This window comes from Rhamphochromis longiceps, linkage group LG20 (genome assembly GCF_057381845.1).
Source record: "Rhamphochromis longiceps isolate RC_006_pf linkage group LG20, R_longiceps_female_GT1.1, whole genome shotgun sequence".
Lineage (NCBI taxonomy): Eukaryota > Metazoa > Chordata > Actinopteri > Cichliformes > Cichlidae > Rhamphochromis > Rhamphochromis longiceps.
Window position 1 is genome coordinate 14,780,270 of NC_140576.1, and position 17,420 is coordinate 14,797,689.

General features: G+C 44.6%; 1 protein-coding gene across 9 annotated transcripts in view; it reads left to right on the forward strand.

Annotated features, from left to right (window-relative positions):
• tns2a (tensin 2a) overlaps positions 1–15,310 on the forward strand; it is a 69,101-nt gene extending 53,791 nt beyond the window's left edge. For 8 of the 9 annotated variants that reach the window (XM_085393208.1, XM_085393210.1, XM_085393212.1 and 5 more), the window contains 17 exons: positions 162–274; positions 972–1,032; positions 1,390–1,465; positions 1,790–1,919; positions 4,121–4,186; positions 4,429–4,545; positions 4,690–6,261; positions 6,485–6,650; positions 7,416–8,536; positions 8,623–8,754; positions 8,859–8,954; positions 9,050–9,127; positions 9,237–9,314; positions 10,921–11,089; positions 11,175–11,243; positions 11,527–11,556; positions 11,867–15,310. In XM_085393208.1, the coding sequence (XP_085249334.1) occupies positions 162–274; positions 972–1,032; positions 1,390–1,465; positions 1,790–1,919; positions 4,121–4,186; positions 4,429–4,545; positions 4,690–6,261; positions 6,485–6,650; positions 7,416–8,536; positions 8,623–8,754; positions 8,859–8,954; positions 9,050–9,127; positions 9,237–9,314; positions 10,921–11,089; positions 11,175–11,243; positions 11,527–11,556; positions 11,867–12,005 (4,213 nt within the window). In that variant the 3' untranslated portion in view covers positions 12,006–15,310. The remainder of the gene's footprint in view (positions 1–161; positions 275–971; positions 1,033–1,389; positions 1,466–1,789; positions 1,920–4,120; positions 4,187–4,428; positions 4,546–4,689; positions 6,262–6,484; positions 6,651–7,415; positions 8,537–8,622; positions 8,755–8,858; positions 8,955–9,049; positions 9,128–9,236; positions 9,315–10,920; positions 11,090–11,174; positions 11,244–11,526; positions 11,557–11,866) is intronic. The other variant, XM_085393211.1, reaches the window with a different exon arrangement.
• The last annotated feature ends 2,110 nt before the right edge of the window (positions 15,311–17,420 follow it).

Genomic DNA, 17,420 nt, shown 5'->3' on the forward strand with positions numbered 1-17,420 from the left:
TTAGATATTCCTTGCTGCTTTCGTACCTGGCTCTCCGCTGTTGGGGGCTGTCTGACAGCAGCATGGCTCAGCGGCTGTTTTACATTTATCATTTGTCCTCAGAGGTGGTAAATGTAATTTTCCATGATAAGAACTTCTCATAATCCCTCTTTATATTCCAGGTATATATATTATTTTGGAGGCCTTCTGTCTGGGGCGATCAAGATGAACAGCAGCCCTCTCTTCCTTCATCAAGTACTCATCCCGTCGCTCCCCAACTTCCAGGGGGAAGGAGGTGTGTTTCCTGACCTTTTGGCCAAATCACTGAATAAAAATTTTATTTCTGCCTGTTCTTAACCCCAAATCTCTCTCTCATACTCAGTGTGGAATTTTGATTCTGCATTTTGAAGCTTCAGTTTTAACAGTTTGAGCATTACTGTCTATTTAGATAAAAAAAGGCATGCGCTTGAAAAGGTGTCAACTGAGCAAACGTAGTCGAGAGGTCCAGTTCAGCAAAGCCTAACATCAAAGCCAAAACAAAATCCAACTGGATTATTATAAAGTACTAAAAGTATATTTGTTTAGCTGAAGAGATCCGAATCGTTGCTGTAGTTGTGTTCATTTTATGGTCGAAGTCAGGCATTGGGGATGGCCTCAAGTGGCCATTGGAGGAACTGCAGTTCACCCCTCAGGGTGTACCCCGCCTCAGCTGCGAAAAGTGTAAACAGACTTGAGGTATCTAATCTCCTGTCTGATTATCTCCAGTCCGTCCTCACTCTGCTTCCTTACGCAGATAAAATGCACATGCGGCGCCATGTTTTTCTTGGCTAGGTGCTGGGACAGTGTTATTGAATGCAGATGACATGCACGGTCACATACAGCCTCTACCCACACACGTTAATCTGATGATCGAGTCCACAAGGAGTCAGCGCATTCCTGTCTTCGTGCTGATAGTGCCTGCCATGTCTAAAATCTCTCTCTCCTCTTTCCAGGTTACTACCCTTTCTTGAAAATCTACCAGTCCATGCAGCTGGTCTACACTTCAGGCATATAGTGAGTCTATCTTTCTGTCGTGAGGCCAACTGATAGCCCGGATAAGCTGAATGTATTTGTTTGCTCTGGGATGTTTTCTTTCATGCGCTGAAGTTTCAGCATCATCACAGCGTAATTAAAGAGACGGGAGTAAAGGGATGCGTTTCTTCTCCTTTACTCCGCCTCCTATCATGTTTTCATTTTTACCTCAAGGCTTTTTCCAGGTTTAAAAGTGTTGAGAGAACATGGTCACAGATTGTGGTAGTATAAAACAAGTGTAAACAATCGATCTTTCACACTCCTTACACCCCCATGTACACCCCCATGCTTTCCGTGGATACGTAACAGGCTCGTTTGTGTACCCTTTATTGTCCACAGTGATCTTCAAGGCACTGGAGGCAGAAGACTGTGTGTGACCATTGAACCAGCACTGCTGCTAAAGGGTGACATCATGGTGAGTCATATGGGAAGGAAATGACAACCAGAAGCCCCCAGTTATGGGTGGGGGTGGGATTATGACTAAATGACTTAATTTATGTTCAACAAACATGAAACAACTGTGGTAAAATCTCTAAAATATACATTTTGGTCTGGAAAAGTTTCTTTTCCCTTTGTTAACACGGAGTCATAATTTGTTTTGTGTGCTCCGCCATTTCCAAAGTTGTAGGTGTCACTCATGTGGAACACAAATCCCTTTATTTACTGCGCCAAGCTATCATTATCCCACATGCACTTTATTCTGCAGCTCTTTTTCCTCACTCTCTGCTACCCTCTGCAGGTCAAGTGCTACCACAGGCGAGCTCAAAGTGCTGACAGAGACACCGTGTTCAGGCTGCAGTTCCACACCTGCACCATCCACGGATCCCAGCTGTGGTTTGGCAAAGGGGAGCTGGACGAAGCGTGTACTGGTGCGTCACTCTGGACCACTCTGGGAAATTCGTTGGCGGTGTTAATTTAATGATTATTAATGATTAGCATTTAAATACAGCACTCTGATTATAGTTCTAAGAAGGTTACCATAACAACTCAGAGGAACCTGTTTCAAAACCTTGATTAAGACAGCTACGTGTAGTATGTGCAGTTCAGTAAAAGTGCATGCACTCTAAAATTTAAGCTAATTAAAGCAAAATGACAATTCAGGAATTTTCATTTTAGAAAAAAGAAAATAAAAGATGTTGTTTATCTGGACTATGCAGCCTATTCTGCCACAAAACTAGCTGCACATGAAAATGAAGCTTACTTTTCTTTGCTTTGTGCTCAAAGAAAGACATTTTGCTGTAGCTGCATGCCTGTTTTTCAGTTCAGCGACTTTACAGTCCACATTATTAAAATTTAGGTGGCATATTTTAAAATTATTGATTCAAGAATGAAGATGTTAAATAGAAATCGTGACAAATGGATCCACAGATTTCTGTACAGTCAGTTCTGCTTGGCTTCACTTGACTGAATTTGATCAGGAACACATTTCTTTGGCGTTTTGTGTTTGGTAGCTTCTAAGCTTGCAGGTGCCTGTGCACACTGTGTAGAGCACCGCCTGATGGGTCAAAGTTTGAGAAACTGAAGTGATAAGTAGAAAATTTGCAGGTATTATATTATATTGATAATAGCAAAAGAGCCAGTAATATGCAGTGTCAGCTGAGAGCCCAAAAATCACTGTTATCCAATATGTACATCCAGCCTTTTCGCTTGCACACAGACATTTCTGTGCATTTTGATGATGTTATGTACTGTAGATGATGACATTTACACGGATTTCAGTTTTATGTTGAGAAACGTTATTCTAAAAAAGTCCCATAGTTTGTGCTTTTCAGATTGTTGAACCACTTCGAGCTTTACTTTTGAGAAACTGCCTCTCTAAGAAGCTCTTGTTATACCCATTCATGTTACTGTCATGTTGCCAGTTAAACTAATTAGTTGCTAAGAGTTCCTCCAGGTGTGTTTTATGCTATGTTTTATGAGTTTATGAGATTTCAGCATCCCAGCTTTTTGGAATTAGCTTAGTATAAAAATAATCTCACTTTAAACATTCAGAAACAAATGATAAAGCTCCCTACATGCCCGATTTTGCTTCTGTGGATACTTTGAAATTGTCACTCTGGCACGACTTGTTAGTGGTGGTTGGATAATCACCACTTACAACTAACTGACATAATAGCAGCTCTTTGAATTGGCATTGTGGGAATATATTCACAGCGGTTTGGCTTCTTAATGTCATGGTTAAATAAATCCCACAATAGTAGTAGCTTAATCCACATTGAGGATATAATAGCAGCTCGCTGGAGGAGAGGGTAGTGAGCGTGAGCTGTGCTAATACCGTACATCGCCAAATATCCCACAGAGAGATTGAATCATATCTAATAAGTGCTTATCTGCTGCCTAAGCCCATAATGAATATGCTCATTACTTCATTTCCGCATCGTTTTTTTTTCCTGAAATGACAGAATATGTGTGGAAGCATGTTCTTAAAGCTCTGTGGCAGTCGATCCGTTACACATGAACACATGACTGTGGGTAAATACAACTCCAAACACATCTGTGAAACGCATTAGTGTGTTTGATATCCTGAAGCAGCAGTTTGTTTCCTTCAGATATACTCTACATGTCTCAAAAGCACCAGTATGCTTTCATGAATCTGGATCTCATGTGGAGATTACGCCGATATTTCAATTCAATTCAATTTTATTTATATAGCGCCAAATCACAACAAAAGTCACCTCAAGGCGCTTCATAGAGACAGAGAAAAACCCAACAATCATGTGACCCCCTATGAGCAAGCACTTTGGCGACAGTGGGAAGGAAAAACTCCCTTTTAACAGGAAGAAACCTCCGGCAGAACCAGGCTCAGGGAGGGGCGGGGCCATCTGCTGCGACCAGTTGGGGTGAGAGAAGGAAGACAGGATAAAAGACATGCTGTGGAAGAGAGACAGAGGTTAATAACAGATATGATTCAATGCAGAGAGGTCTGTTAATACATAGTGAGTGAGAAAGGTGACTGGAAAGGAAAAACTCAATGCATCATGTATATTTGTAGACTGTGGGTATATTTCTTAAGCTAGGAACAAAAATATTTATCCTGATCGCGGGGAATATCCTTTTTCCTTCTCCCCAGATGAGCGTTTCCCATCTGATGCCACAGTGGAGTTTGTCTTCTCCTCCGGACCAGAGCGGATCAAAGGTTAGTTCACAGTTTCTTCTGGGAGGGATAATAATAAATAATCAAGCCACCCACAGTCCAAAGACATACAGTTGGTGGGGTTAAGTTAACTGGTGATTCTAAATTGCCCGTAGGTGTGACTGTGAGTATGAATGGTTGTTTGTTTGTTAGCCCTGTGCTGGGATAGGCTCCTACAAAAAGGAAAAAAATGTTTTGATTATATTTTGAGGAACAGAACTACACGGTAATATATGTCTTCTCAGGCCGTGAATACCACAAGAATGATCCGGCTGTCACAGTGGACTACAACACCGCTGACCCCGTGGTTCGCTGGGATTCCTATGAAAATTTTAACCAGCGATACCAGGATAGCCTGGAAGGTAACCGATGTCTTCATAGTCGTCATGGTGGAGCGGTAGAAGCCTTTAACAGCAGCACTCATGGTGCTAGTCTACTAAAGCTCCAACAGTAGCTGATGTTTATTGTGAGATTAAAAACTAAGTTTATCTATCATTGCGTCGTAGATATTGCCCACACCAGAGGTCCTCTGGATGGTAGCCTCTACGCTCAGATAAAGAAGCGGCGAGGTCCAGGCTCTGGTTCTCTCACCTCAGCCAACGGCAGCATCGCAGGGGGAGTAGCTGCAGAAGACAGGCCCGATCACCGCATCACCCAAGGCTCTGACTCCGGCCTTTCAGCACATTCCCTCCATTTGAACCAGTCTTCTATCCATCCAGACCATCAGGAGGAGTCCAATCGTCCGCCGCCGCCCACCAGACAGGAAAGGGAGGAGCTCGAACGTCTTCTCGGCGGCATCGAGGGAAGCCGAGATGGAGAGCGAGAGACCGCCATTTTGGATGATGGAGATTCTATTCAGTCTGAGAGAACGGGCACGCTGAGGCTCAGTCGGTCTTGTTCCTGCCGGGATGGTTACCGGTCGCAGCGCTGTGCAGAGCCAGGATGCGACCGCACCCTTCTCATGCCTAATGGCTACTGCCTTGATCGGGCTCCAGGGACCAACGGCCATCACGGGGCTCCTCCTTCAGCTAGCCCCAACCCCGCTGCTCCACCATCACACATGGATCTGTGCCAACACTATAGCCCCCACTCCCACCAGTCCCTCCCACCTCCAGATCTGGTGTGGGACCGTCAGAGTGGCTCGCCACACTACCTGCACCGCTCCTGCTCAGAGGCTCCGTCATCGCGTCATACCTGTCCTTACCCATCAGCAGACCTTACCCCTCATGCTCACAACCACCCCCATCACCACCCTATGTCTGCCCCAGGTCGCCTTTGCTATCGGGAAGATGAGTACACACCCTATCACCACCCTCCTCCACCTCACAGCCACCACCATCCCCACCAGCACCAGAAACCAGCCACCAGCCCTACTTACCATGACATCATGCTAATGGATGGTCTGCCGCCCTCTGGCTGTCCCTGCAGAGACTGCAGCATGAGGAGAGAGGACTCGGTGGCCTATCACACCCTCAGGATGGAGCGTGGCGACAACTTCCATTGGGACAGAGAGGCGGAGCTTCATCAGAGGGAGGTGGGGCTTAGGAGAACGAGGGAGGAGTTACCCAGGGGGTCAGAGCTCCACTGGGAGAGGGACCCAGGGCTGAGACGAGGCAGAGAACTGTCCCTTCACTGGGAGCGAGACAGGGAGGCGGAGCTGCAGTGGGAGAGGGACAGACAGGCTGAATATTGGCACAGGAGAGCCACCGTAGCCTCCTATGGCCCACAGGGCCAAGATCTTCTAGCCTTTACCTTTGACCCCTTGCCATCAGGTCACCCAGCTTATCCAGAGGCATCGAGGTCCCACGCTCATTCCCACCTGGACATGAAGTACAGCAGCAGCAGCAGCGGTTACCAGACACCACGTCAGGTGTGCCCCTGCTCACCTTACCAACCCTCGCCATCTGAGAGCAGGGGCTACGCTTCAGGCTACCAGTCCGAGTCCACATCCCCGCTGCCTCCTGCTTCCGCTGTGATGGGCCACTGCGGCCATAGCAGCGGACCAGCAGAGCATAACCACAACCACCATCATCACCATCCAGACTCACAGCAGTCATACAGCTCTGACTCACACACTGGTGAGTCACATTAAAAAAAAAACACTCAGTAATGTAGGAATAATGAGGAACAGCATGCACTGAAAATTTGGTTTTAACTTGATACATGCCTTAAGCACAGACTGGGTTTTTACAGGGAACTTGCATAAGAATCAGCTGGGAACATATTAACTAAGTAACAGCTGATGCTGTTTACTGAGGTCATTTTTAGTAAAAATGCTTCATTGTTTCCATCCTCTGTCAGATGGCCTCCGTAGTTCTGGTGAAAGCGTGGGCTGGAGGGATCACATTACCCATGGTTCTTTTAAGAGGGTGCACAGAAACGGCCATGCCGCGTGTTCCACACCATCCGACATGTCTGGATCGCCCACTCCCGTTCACACCAGCAGTCCTCTACGCACACAGGAAAGGTATTCCACTGCTACCCAACCTTGGTAGTGTCGGATGAGCTGTTTCTCACAACCGTAGTGGAAATAAATATGTAGCTATGACAGTGAATCATAAATAATGTTAGTCTAATTAGAACACCATAGTCAAAAGCTTATTTCTTTCTATTGGAATTTATATTTGGTGGCATGGCTCATGGGGAAAGTATGATGAAGACACAGCACAGAACAGAGCGGTCAGACGCCATGAAGGAGCGGGGGTGCCAGCTAACATGCAGCTTGTTTTTGGGATCACTCGCTAATATCCTGGTGATGTGATGTTCACATATGGGGACACCAGGTCCTAGGAGGTTAAATGTGGGGTAAAAATAACAGTAAACGTGACAGTCAACACACAAAGGTTCAGATAGTTCTCATAGTGGATGTTTGAGGTTTACTTTGTCATGCTCCAAAAAGAAAAAACACATTTCAGTGTCCTACATACTGAACTGGATGGAAACAAAGTAATCACCCTGACGCCCTAGTATCAATTTATTACCAATACCAGTGTATCGATCTGCCCAACTCTAATTTACAGACTGTTGTTGAAAGAAAAGGGGATTTTCTTCTGTTCAAGCATTTCACGCAGGGTGCCCATGTTGGGGGCTTTGGGTTTGTATTTGTTCTTGATTAATTTACATATACAGTATATCGCTCAGGTGTTTTTAATATATGAGAGTTCACTCTGATATTACAGTGAAGAAATTGCTAGTCTTTAATAATAATAATACTCACATGTGTCCATTTTAGCCCCAGTCCAGGAAGGAGAGAGTATGATATTCGAACCACAGACATCATCAGTGACTACGAGGCTCCCCAGACTCACGAGGCCCACTGTCACACAAACGTCATCCAGGAATCACCAGACAGGCAAAGAAGCAGCACAGAGCGCCTGGAGCCACACACCAAAGAAGCACAGTCACACACAGCCTCACCGAAACAAACAGAATCCACCAATCAGTGCCCTGCACCAACAAACCTGTCGCCAGCTGCTCCTCAACAGCAGCACTGTAGCTCAGATATGTCCTCAGCTCGTGATTCTGTGACACCAACCACCACAAACCAAGCACACTGCCAGACACCTTCTTCCCCTGTCCATACCTCGCCTATATCAGATGCACACCCTCATCCCACTGGCCCACTGCAGACCTTTTCTCCTGCAGGAGCTGGTGGTCCACCATCTGAAATGTCACAGCCTCAGAGCCACACCCAAGCTACCAGCTCTGTGGGACCATCTGTAGCACTGGTTAATGGATCCTCTCCGACCAGGGAGTCTCACGCAGAGGTTCCTAAACACACCAGCACCACCAACCCAACATCTTCTCCTGCACCATCATCCCCACAGCCTGGGCCCAGCAGCATGGACGGCTCCCCTGTGTCTGATGCACCAGTTCCCGGATTCGCCACCTTGGGTAGAAGGTTGATGCTGAGTGGGTCCGACCCCCACAACCACCTAAACCACACGCACGGGCCCCCACATCACAACTACCAAGCCAGCACGGAGCACAGTGCAGCTGTGGACACCAACAAGAGGCCCTGCTACTCTCCTCACACCCCACAATCCTATTCGAGCTACACCACAATCTCCATCCCTCTTCCTCACCCTCAACCCCCCTTGCCAGAGAAGCGGCATTTGCCCGGACATTCGGGTTCACCTAGCAATGGGGTAAAGCCAGCTGTGGGTCACGTGCCTGCCTCCACTGCTCCTCAGCATCAGCACCACGTCACGTTTTCTCCCACGGTGGGGGAAATTGCACCCCCTGCTGACCAAAATGACCAAGTAGAGGCAGAAACTGCAAACAGGGTCAGTGTGAAGTTTGTCCAGGATAGTTCCAAGTTTTGGTATAAGCCCAGCATCTCTAGAGAGCAAGGTAAGCTCTTTAGTTCATACTTGTTTCTTTTTCTTCAAAAGCCTACATAAGTAAATTTCCTAAATTATCACTGTGCTTGGGCACAGCAATCGCAGCACTGAAGGAGAGGGAGCCTGGCACTTTCCTAATCAGGGATAGTAACTCGTTCCAGGGAGCCTATGGGCTGGCTCTGAAGGTGGTTACACCTCCTCCCAATGTCAGCAACCACAGCAACAAAGGTGAAAAATGATTGCCTCCATCACATAGATGTCTCATTTTGACAGATTTGTCCCTCTGCTCTGTTTTTGTTCCTTTATAACTTTTTATGAATCTGGTTTTACAGTGAGCGACCCTCTGGAGCAGCTGGTGAGACATTTTCTGATTGAAACTAGTCCTCGAGGAGTGAAGATTAAAGGCTGTCAGAACGAGCCCTACTTTGGTACGTTTCATTCCATCTATTTCCAGTTAGAAATGGGCATTCCTGTGCACCTTGCTGTCTCAGATCTATTAATGATTTCCTCTGTTTTTTCACAGGGAGTCTGTCTGCACTCGTTTACCAGCACTCCATCACACCCATCTCTTTGCCCTGTGCTCTTAAAATCCTTGAGAAGGGTAATGGAATATTTGAAGGCCACACAGGCCTTCAAATAAATAAATCATGTGTTTCAAGGTATTTTGTAATCTATCAGATATAATTCATGGTTTATCTGTCTGTTGTCAGATCTCATAGGAGAGGTGCAGGAGGTTCAACCAGTCAGTAACATCAGCACAGCTGCTGACCTGCTGAAGCAGGGAGCCGGTAAGTTCTCTCTTTCTCTATTCCTGAAACACACTGTGTTATGTATTCATGTATGAACAGTTAAGTGCAAAGGAAGACTCTTAAAGTTTAAATCTTATTTTTTAGATTACAAAATAAGTACCAAATTGGTACTTTTTTTCTTTCCTATAACGTCACATTTTTTAGTTTTCAGTTTCTAAAACCTTTGCACAGGTCAAATAATAGGAAACTGATGCAATACTGGACATAAAGCCTGGCTGAGAAATGATGTAACATGCAAGGAATAGATGCACCAGAGAAAATGCAAGCACTTCTGTCCGGTTTAAAAAAAGAGGAAGCCAAAGAGGAAGTGCCAAACAGTCGACCAGTAACTAACGGCTGTCGAAGAAAATTCGCCTTGATCATTGTTCCTCAATAAGAATGCTCTGCATGCTGCCGAATCATCATATTACTCAAACTGTACACAAGCTATTCAAGCCCACAGAAACTACTTCTCATCTCGCCTCCATGACACAGTGTGCAGTATTCCAGAATTTATTCTCCAGTAATATTTCCAACATCCATTTTCAGCTGAATTCTTCTCGAACCCACTGTAACATCTCAACTCCAGCCCTGCTTAGTTAATAACAGCCTCTGAGCTGAGTACTGAAACAGCTCTTAAACGACCTCCTCATATCTGATGCTGGCCTTCTCAGCATCCTCCTTTACCTCAGAGATGCTTTTGACACCACATCGTGTCGTCTTCTGTTAGAACGACTGGCTAACACTGGATTTAGTGACGCAGCCCTTCAGTGGTTTACAGTTTGTTCAAGGCTAGACTGTTCACTCTCCATCAGCCTGAGTCACACAGGGATCAGTGCTGGGACCCCTGCTATTTATAACTCATCCTCTCAGAAATATCTTACATCACTTTGGTTTACAGTTTCATTTTTATGCAGATGACACACAACTGTATTGGTCTATAAAACCCAGAACTTGTTTTCCCCTTACTATCCTCACCTCCTGCCTACAGGGCATCACCACTAGGATGATGGTTCAAATTCAGTGGCAATAAAAGTGACATTACCACCCATTTTCATCCAGCGTTGGGTCCCCATTCCTCAATGGATCCAAAAGAAGATTTTGCTTCTCGTTTTCAAATGTCTCAGTGACTTGGCACTGCCATACCTTTCAGACCTCCTTCATCCTTACACTCCTTCTGCTCAGCTTCAGCTGCTCTTCTCACTGCTCCTCGCTTCAGATTTAAGACCACGGGTGTCAGAGCCTTTAACTGTGCTGCGCCTCATCTTTGGAACTGATTCACAACAAAACCTTCGTTTTCTCATTAGCATATTGGCTATAATCATGTATGTTTTACAATCATATTATTCCTGGATTTAATTCTTTTCTTCTTCTTTTTTAAATTGCTGTTCCTTGAATGGACACTTGAGTGTGCTTCCAAAAGTCTGCCATGTTAAAATGCCCGACTTTACTCCAGAAACGAGCAGGCGGTGATGGCTGTGAAGCTAAGGGACAGGTTTCAAAATGCATTTCCATAAACCAGTGATGTCACGATGTCTTCTATACGTCCATTGTTCGTATACAGTCTGTGGTCAACACGCTGACCTCTCTGTCCTTCTTCCCTCAGCCTGTAACGTCCTCTATCTGAACTCTGTGGAAACAGAGTCCCTGACGGGCCCCCAGGCCATTGCCAAGGCAACAGATGCCACATTGGGTCGTAGCCCGCGTCCTGCTGCCACAGTCGTCCAGTTCAAAGTGACATCACAGGGTATCACGCTGACCGACAACCAGCGCAGGTAAGAGATTCCCCCCTGGATTCTTATTTTTAGAAAACTATTTACATTAATTTTGGCACTTCTTTACACGTCTGTCTTCTTCCAGAGTTTTCTTCAGGAGACATTACGCAGTGAACAGTGTGACCTTCAGCAGCATCGATCCAAAGGACAGGAGGTGGGAAACTCAGAAGAAAAAGACATCTTTGTGTCTTGTAGCCTTAGTTAGTACTGTCGCTAATGAACAGATCACTGCATCATGATCATTCGTTGCCTTGAGTCCTCGCGTGAGTCTGTACCCGTGTGGGGCTAATGAATGTGCGTGAGCGTCCACGAGAGACGCGAGCATGCGGACTGCGGCCGAGGCTGCGGATGCATCAGCTTGTTTGGCAGCTCTGCCTGTGTGAATGTGCACGCCTGAGTCTTCTGTCTCTCTCTCTTTGTCTGTCTCTTGGATTTAGGTGGACTAACTCAGACAACACAACTGTTAAGTAAGTGCTCTGTTTGTGTTTTAAAGGCTGACAGGAAGTATAGACGTGTGTATGCCGCTGCATGGCATCAAACTGTGTGTGCATCTTGGCAAAATTTATCCTGCAAACTTTTGATGATTTAATTAGTAAATTATAAGTCCTACATGATCACGCCATACGTTACACTAATTGTTTCATGGTAGTTTTACGCAGTAGGCTGTCACAGACTGGACAAACTCAAGAGTCTTTGTGTGATTGCCTTTGCTTCTCTTTTTGTTGTCTCTTCCTTTTTTCACATCCTCTCTTTTTTTCTCCACCCTTCCCATCTCAGGGTGTTTGGTTTTGTCGCTAAGAAGCCCGGCAGCACGGCAGAGAACGTCTGCCACTTATTTGCTGAGTTGGACCCCGACCAACCTGCTTCTGCCATCGTCAACTTCATCAACAAGGTCATGCTGTCTCAGCGCCGATAGAGGGAGACAAAGAGAGGAAAACACTCTGAGAAAGAGGCATGGGCAACATATACAGTCACCCTGCCAAGGCCGTTACTGTTCATTTATGACTAGGGATGGGTATTGATAAGATTTTCACGACTCCGATCCCATTTTCGATTCTGTTTAACGATTCGATTCTTTATCAATTCTCTTATCGATTCTTTTTAAAAAAGGAGAACACTAAGGTCGATTAGCTTAGAACTTTGTTTTATATCTTCTCTTTGAACAAGGTAGAAATTTAGGAGTAACATGGCCTTACAAACCCAACAGTGAGATCTTAAGAGATCCACAGCCTACGGCTCTTCAATGGGGTGTCACAGGGTCCCCAGGAAAAAAAATGTAAATGTAAAATAATAAAAGAAATATTCTTCTGTAGCAATAACAAAGTGTAACATAAATTATTCTGTAGCAATTACACAAGAATATCCAGTAATGTCCCTGCCTACAATTAAACACATTCACTTACCGAAAATCGGGGCATCTGCTGTGGCAAATGGGTTCAAGCCTTTTACCACAAACTTAGACGAATGTCACCGAGCAGTGACTATCCTGGCCTGAAAGGAGACGCTACCGGTAGACTGCAGCGAGAACTGCCAGCATCTGAGCCAGACTCTGTCTGTCTGTCTCATCATGGTCACTAAACGCACAGTAATGGCAGGTTTTGTAATAAGGCAGATCGCGCTAACATAATATGCACTGTTAGTTGATTATTTACCTGCCGCATTAACGGGAGAGGACGTGCAAACGTTACCGCTGCTGCTGGGTTGAGATTCACGAGTCCGGAGTGGAATTAAAAACACGACATTCATTTAAGGTCATCGCGTGTTTTGTGAGCAAATGCTTTTGTATATTCATAGTGTTTCCTCCCTTAAATGAAATATCTACTTTGCAAGTATTGCAAGTTGCCCTGTTGTCATCCGTTCTCGTAAAGTATAATCAAACTTTTGAGCGTTTGAGCCGCCGTGTTTCCTGCCAGCTAAATGACGCTCCGCAACGTGGTGACGTCCTTCGGGACGACTGGAATCGATAAAGGAATCGTTTGCAAAAATGGCAAACGATTCCAAGGAATTGAAACAGTGGGAACCGGTTCTCAACAAGAACCGGGTTACGATACCCATCCCTATTTATGACTCTGTGCCTTTGTGATGAGGAATGTTGTTGAGTGTTTAAAGCCAACTTAAAATCAGTGTGAGATCCCTTCTGGTTGTTTATTTGTTTCTTTTACAAGCCATGATGTACAGTGTCACAACTCCAAGTTTGAGGAGGCTTCAGAGGAAATGGCTTTCCAACAAAGCAAACAAGCATCTACCAAGGGCTGCTATCACGAAGCAAGCTACCTTTAGGTTTGCACTATCACAAAGTCGGCTCACTTTTACCTGTCTTAGGTTTTTTGTAGCTACAAGTGGCCTATTTGACCTACACAGAAGCAGCCGAAACAGGGCTCCAGAGTCCAGAGGCCCTGGGTCACATTTGTCTTTTGTATCCCATATATGGACCTTGAGGTGAGAGGACTAGTGTTGTGAAGCCTCATTTAGACAATACTTGGATAAGAGGACAGAGGATACTCCACGTCCATAGGCTTATTACTTCTCAGTCATAAGACTGAGCCCAGAAAAGTATGCCCTGCTTTATCACCTGTTTCACTCTAAATAGTACCGTAATTTACAAAATGAAAATTATTGCAGGAGAGCTAAAATTTCCAACTGATATCACAAACCTGTAAGGGAATTTCAATTCTGTACCAAATCACAACAGCAGTCACCTCAAGGCGCGTTATATGGTAAAGAGCCTACAATAATTCAGAGGAAACCCAACAATCAAACCAACCCTGTGAGGCAGCAACTTGGCAACAGTGGGAAGGAAAAATTCACTTTTAACAGGAAGAAACCTCCGGCAGAACCAGGTTCAGAGAGGGGCAGCCGTCTGCTGCGACCAGTTGGGGGTGATAGGACAAAAGAAACTCTGTTGAACGTTCACTGAGCTCTTGAATCAAGGCAGAGGAAGGGTCGGTTTCTCTAAGAGTTGTATATTTGAATCTGATGTTCGCCCCCTACTGGCCATGAGAGAGAATACAAGTTTAAAGTCCATCTGGATTGTCCAAGTCCTCTTTTTTTTAATACAATCTATGGTACCTCGGTTTCATTAAGGAGCATTAATAGGTTCTCAAGGCTTTCATAAGAGCATCTTATTCCATTGTACTAATCAAATTATTTGTTTTATGTTAGGGGAGGTCTCACTGTTTCCTTTATGTTGCCATGAAGTCCTCCATGGTTGAATACCATCTAAAGACTTTTTTTTGCCATTTAGCCTTGATAATTGCAGAAATACACATGGATACAAACCATTTTATAACTGGCTTGTAATTGGCCTCTCCTTTCCTGCTCTATGATGAATAGACGGGAAACCAGATTTAGCTGAGCTGGCTGATAATGAGCTTCATGACTGTGGGTATCCAGGCTCACTGAACCCTGTCAGAATGTCTTTGTTGGTCCAGGCCCGTTTTAATGGTTAAGCAGAGCTTTTATGACCTCAGTCCTGCCAGTTTCCAGTAAACCAGTGACAGCGCTGAAGTGCTGCAAACGGCTTTGTGGTAGCAGTTACAAAGACGATGCGTGCTTGCACCAGTATAGGCTGTAAAAGCTTAAGGAAGGTCACCATTCAAATATAATGATTTCCTTTAAAAATGACTGGTGTTCATATTTTGTACTGATACAAAAGCATGTATTTTTTTCTTTGTTAAACCATGACCAAAGCCCTGATGATGTAATTTACTCTCTGTATCTTTGAGATGTTCAGGTGTTCACATGTATGTACAGCACATTTACAGTCACGCCTGCCTTCAGTAGCTCGTTTATCAGTGTAATCAGAAATTGACAATCGTGGGTTTTTGTTTTTCGTTTTGTTTTCCACTCATACACTTCTAGTAAAGCAGACAGAGGAATAACTAATGAAAGGAAAAAGGAATGTGAGGTTTTTTACCTTTTAACAAGTGTATGTGTTAGGGAGAGGCGTGTGTGTGTGCGTTGAGAGTGTTCAGGTAAATATGCGGGCAGGTATTGTTACGTCCACTGTTAAAGACTTGTATGTGAAAAGGGGAAAAAGCTAGTTGTGGGAGGACGTATAGGATATAAGCACACCATTGCCGTGAAATGCTTGCTGGGTTTTTTACTTTTAGGTTTTTTTTTGGGGGGGGGGGTTGTCCCCCACCCCTCCAACTGCTTCATGTCATGACCAAAGGCAGTATAAAAGTTATTCACACAAATATGTAACAAAGAGAAGACACACACACATAAGACAGTGACCTAAAGAAAGATGTACTTAACCAAAGATGAAGCACTCCTGTATTAATAAGCTTTTTATCAGTTATATTTTTGTACTTATTGCTTCTTTTATTTTTACTATGCATTTATTTAGTGTGTTGCCTTGTTTGGTAGAGGAAAAAAACACTACTTGTATTACAGCGATAATATATTGTGGTCTGTTGATCTATTATGTAGTAATATATTTTCACATGCAGCTATAGGACAGTGTATAAGATATAAAACAGAAACATGTTTGTCTGGAAAGGTTATTACGCTCTTTTTATATGGAAGAAGATGAAGAATAGAATTAAACTGAAGTGATGTGGTACCCGAACTCTCCTTGTGTCACTCGTTATTTCAGTCATGACTGCTGTACTCAAGATTATTCCCATGAGCAGATGTAATATGATATTGGCCCAACATTTCCAGGATTTCAGGGGCCCAATCACGTTGGACACCCAGTGTTGATCTGTGGGACCAACAGGCAGCGCTTAGATCTGGGCTTCAACACTTCTGGGAAGGCTTTCCACAACATTTAGGAATTTCTGACCATTCTTCCAGAAGTCCATTTGTGAGTCAGACACTGTTGATGTGGTTTGCAGTTTCCACTCTAATTCATCCCAAAGGGATTCACTCAGGTTGAGGTCAGGACTCTGTGCAGGCCAGTCACGTTCCTCCACACCAACTCACTCATCTGTGGGTTTTTTGGGGGGGTTTTTGTGCTTACTGCACTGCACTGATGTGCAGTCATGTTGGAACAGGCAGGGGACTCCCCAAACTGTTCCCATGTGGCATTGTCCAAAATGTCTTGGTATGCTGACCAATAAGAGTTCCTTTCACTGGAATAAGGGGCTCAAGCGCAGCTCCTAAAATACAACCCCACAACACCAGACTTTACACCCGGCACGGTGCAGTCAGACCAGTACTGTTCCCCTGGCAACCAAACCCAGACCAGTCCATCAGATTGCCAGACGGAGAAGTGTGAGTCATCTCTTCAGAGAAAACAATTCCACTGTTCTGGAGTCCAGTGGCGGAGTGCTTTACATCACTGCATCCGACGCTTTGCCTTGCTGCTTGGCCATGGAAACCCACTCCATGAAGCTATCTGTACACTATTCCTGAGCTATTCTGAAGGCCACATGAAATTTGGAGGTCTGTAGTGATTGAGTCTGCAGAAAGCAGGTGGCCCCTGCCCAGTATGTGCCTCAGCATCAGCTGACCCTGCTGTCATTTTACGTGGCCTACCACTTTGTGCCTGAGGTGCTGTTGTTCCCAGTTGCCTCCACTTTATTATAATACCACTAACAGCTGACTGTAGAATATTTAGTAGTGAGTAAATTTCATAATTGGACTTGTTGCACAGGTGGCATCCCATCACGGTACCATGCTGGAATTCACTGAGCTCCTGAGAGAGACCCATTCCTGCACAAGTGTTTGCAGAAGCAGTCTGCATGCTTGCTGCTTGATTTTATATACCTTTGCCCAAGAAAGTGACCGGAACACCTGAATTCAATGATTTGGATGGTTGAGTGAATACGTTGGGCAATGTAGCTCATACGTGGTGTACTCTGTCCACTGTAAGTGGTGGGCAAGAACAAAACAATTATTGGTATTCATTATTCATTTTATTAATTCACAAATCCCTTTAATGTCTTTTCTTTTTTTTTGATAACTTAAACCAAAAGGTTAATTGGTGCAATAAAAAAAAAACAAAAAAAACCCCACAAACAAAATAGGTAAAAATGTTTCAGAAATTTACAGCATTTGTCCCTTTAAAGTAAAAATCAATCTATCAAACTGCTTCCACACTGAAGCTGGTCTAAAGGCAAAGTTACAGTCAGCCTCCAGGCAGCGTGAGAATGTGCTGAAATCCATCACACAAGGAGTTAGAAAAGCTGCGAACCAGAAGGAAATGCATGTGACGCTATTACAGTCAGTCTGGCAGAAGCAGAGTAAACGCTGAGTGCAGCTGCAAATCCTAATTGTTAAGACCAATTTTCAACAAAACACTAATTTCACACAGCAAGATTCTATTGCAAAGTTTGACCAATTAACCCATTAAAGAACACCTGTAACTCGAATCCTAACATCA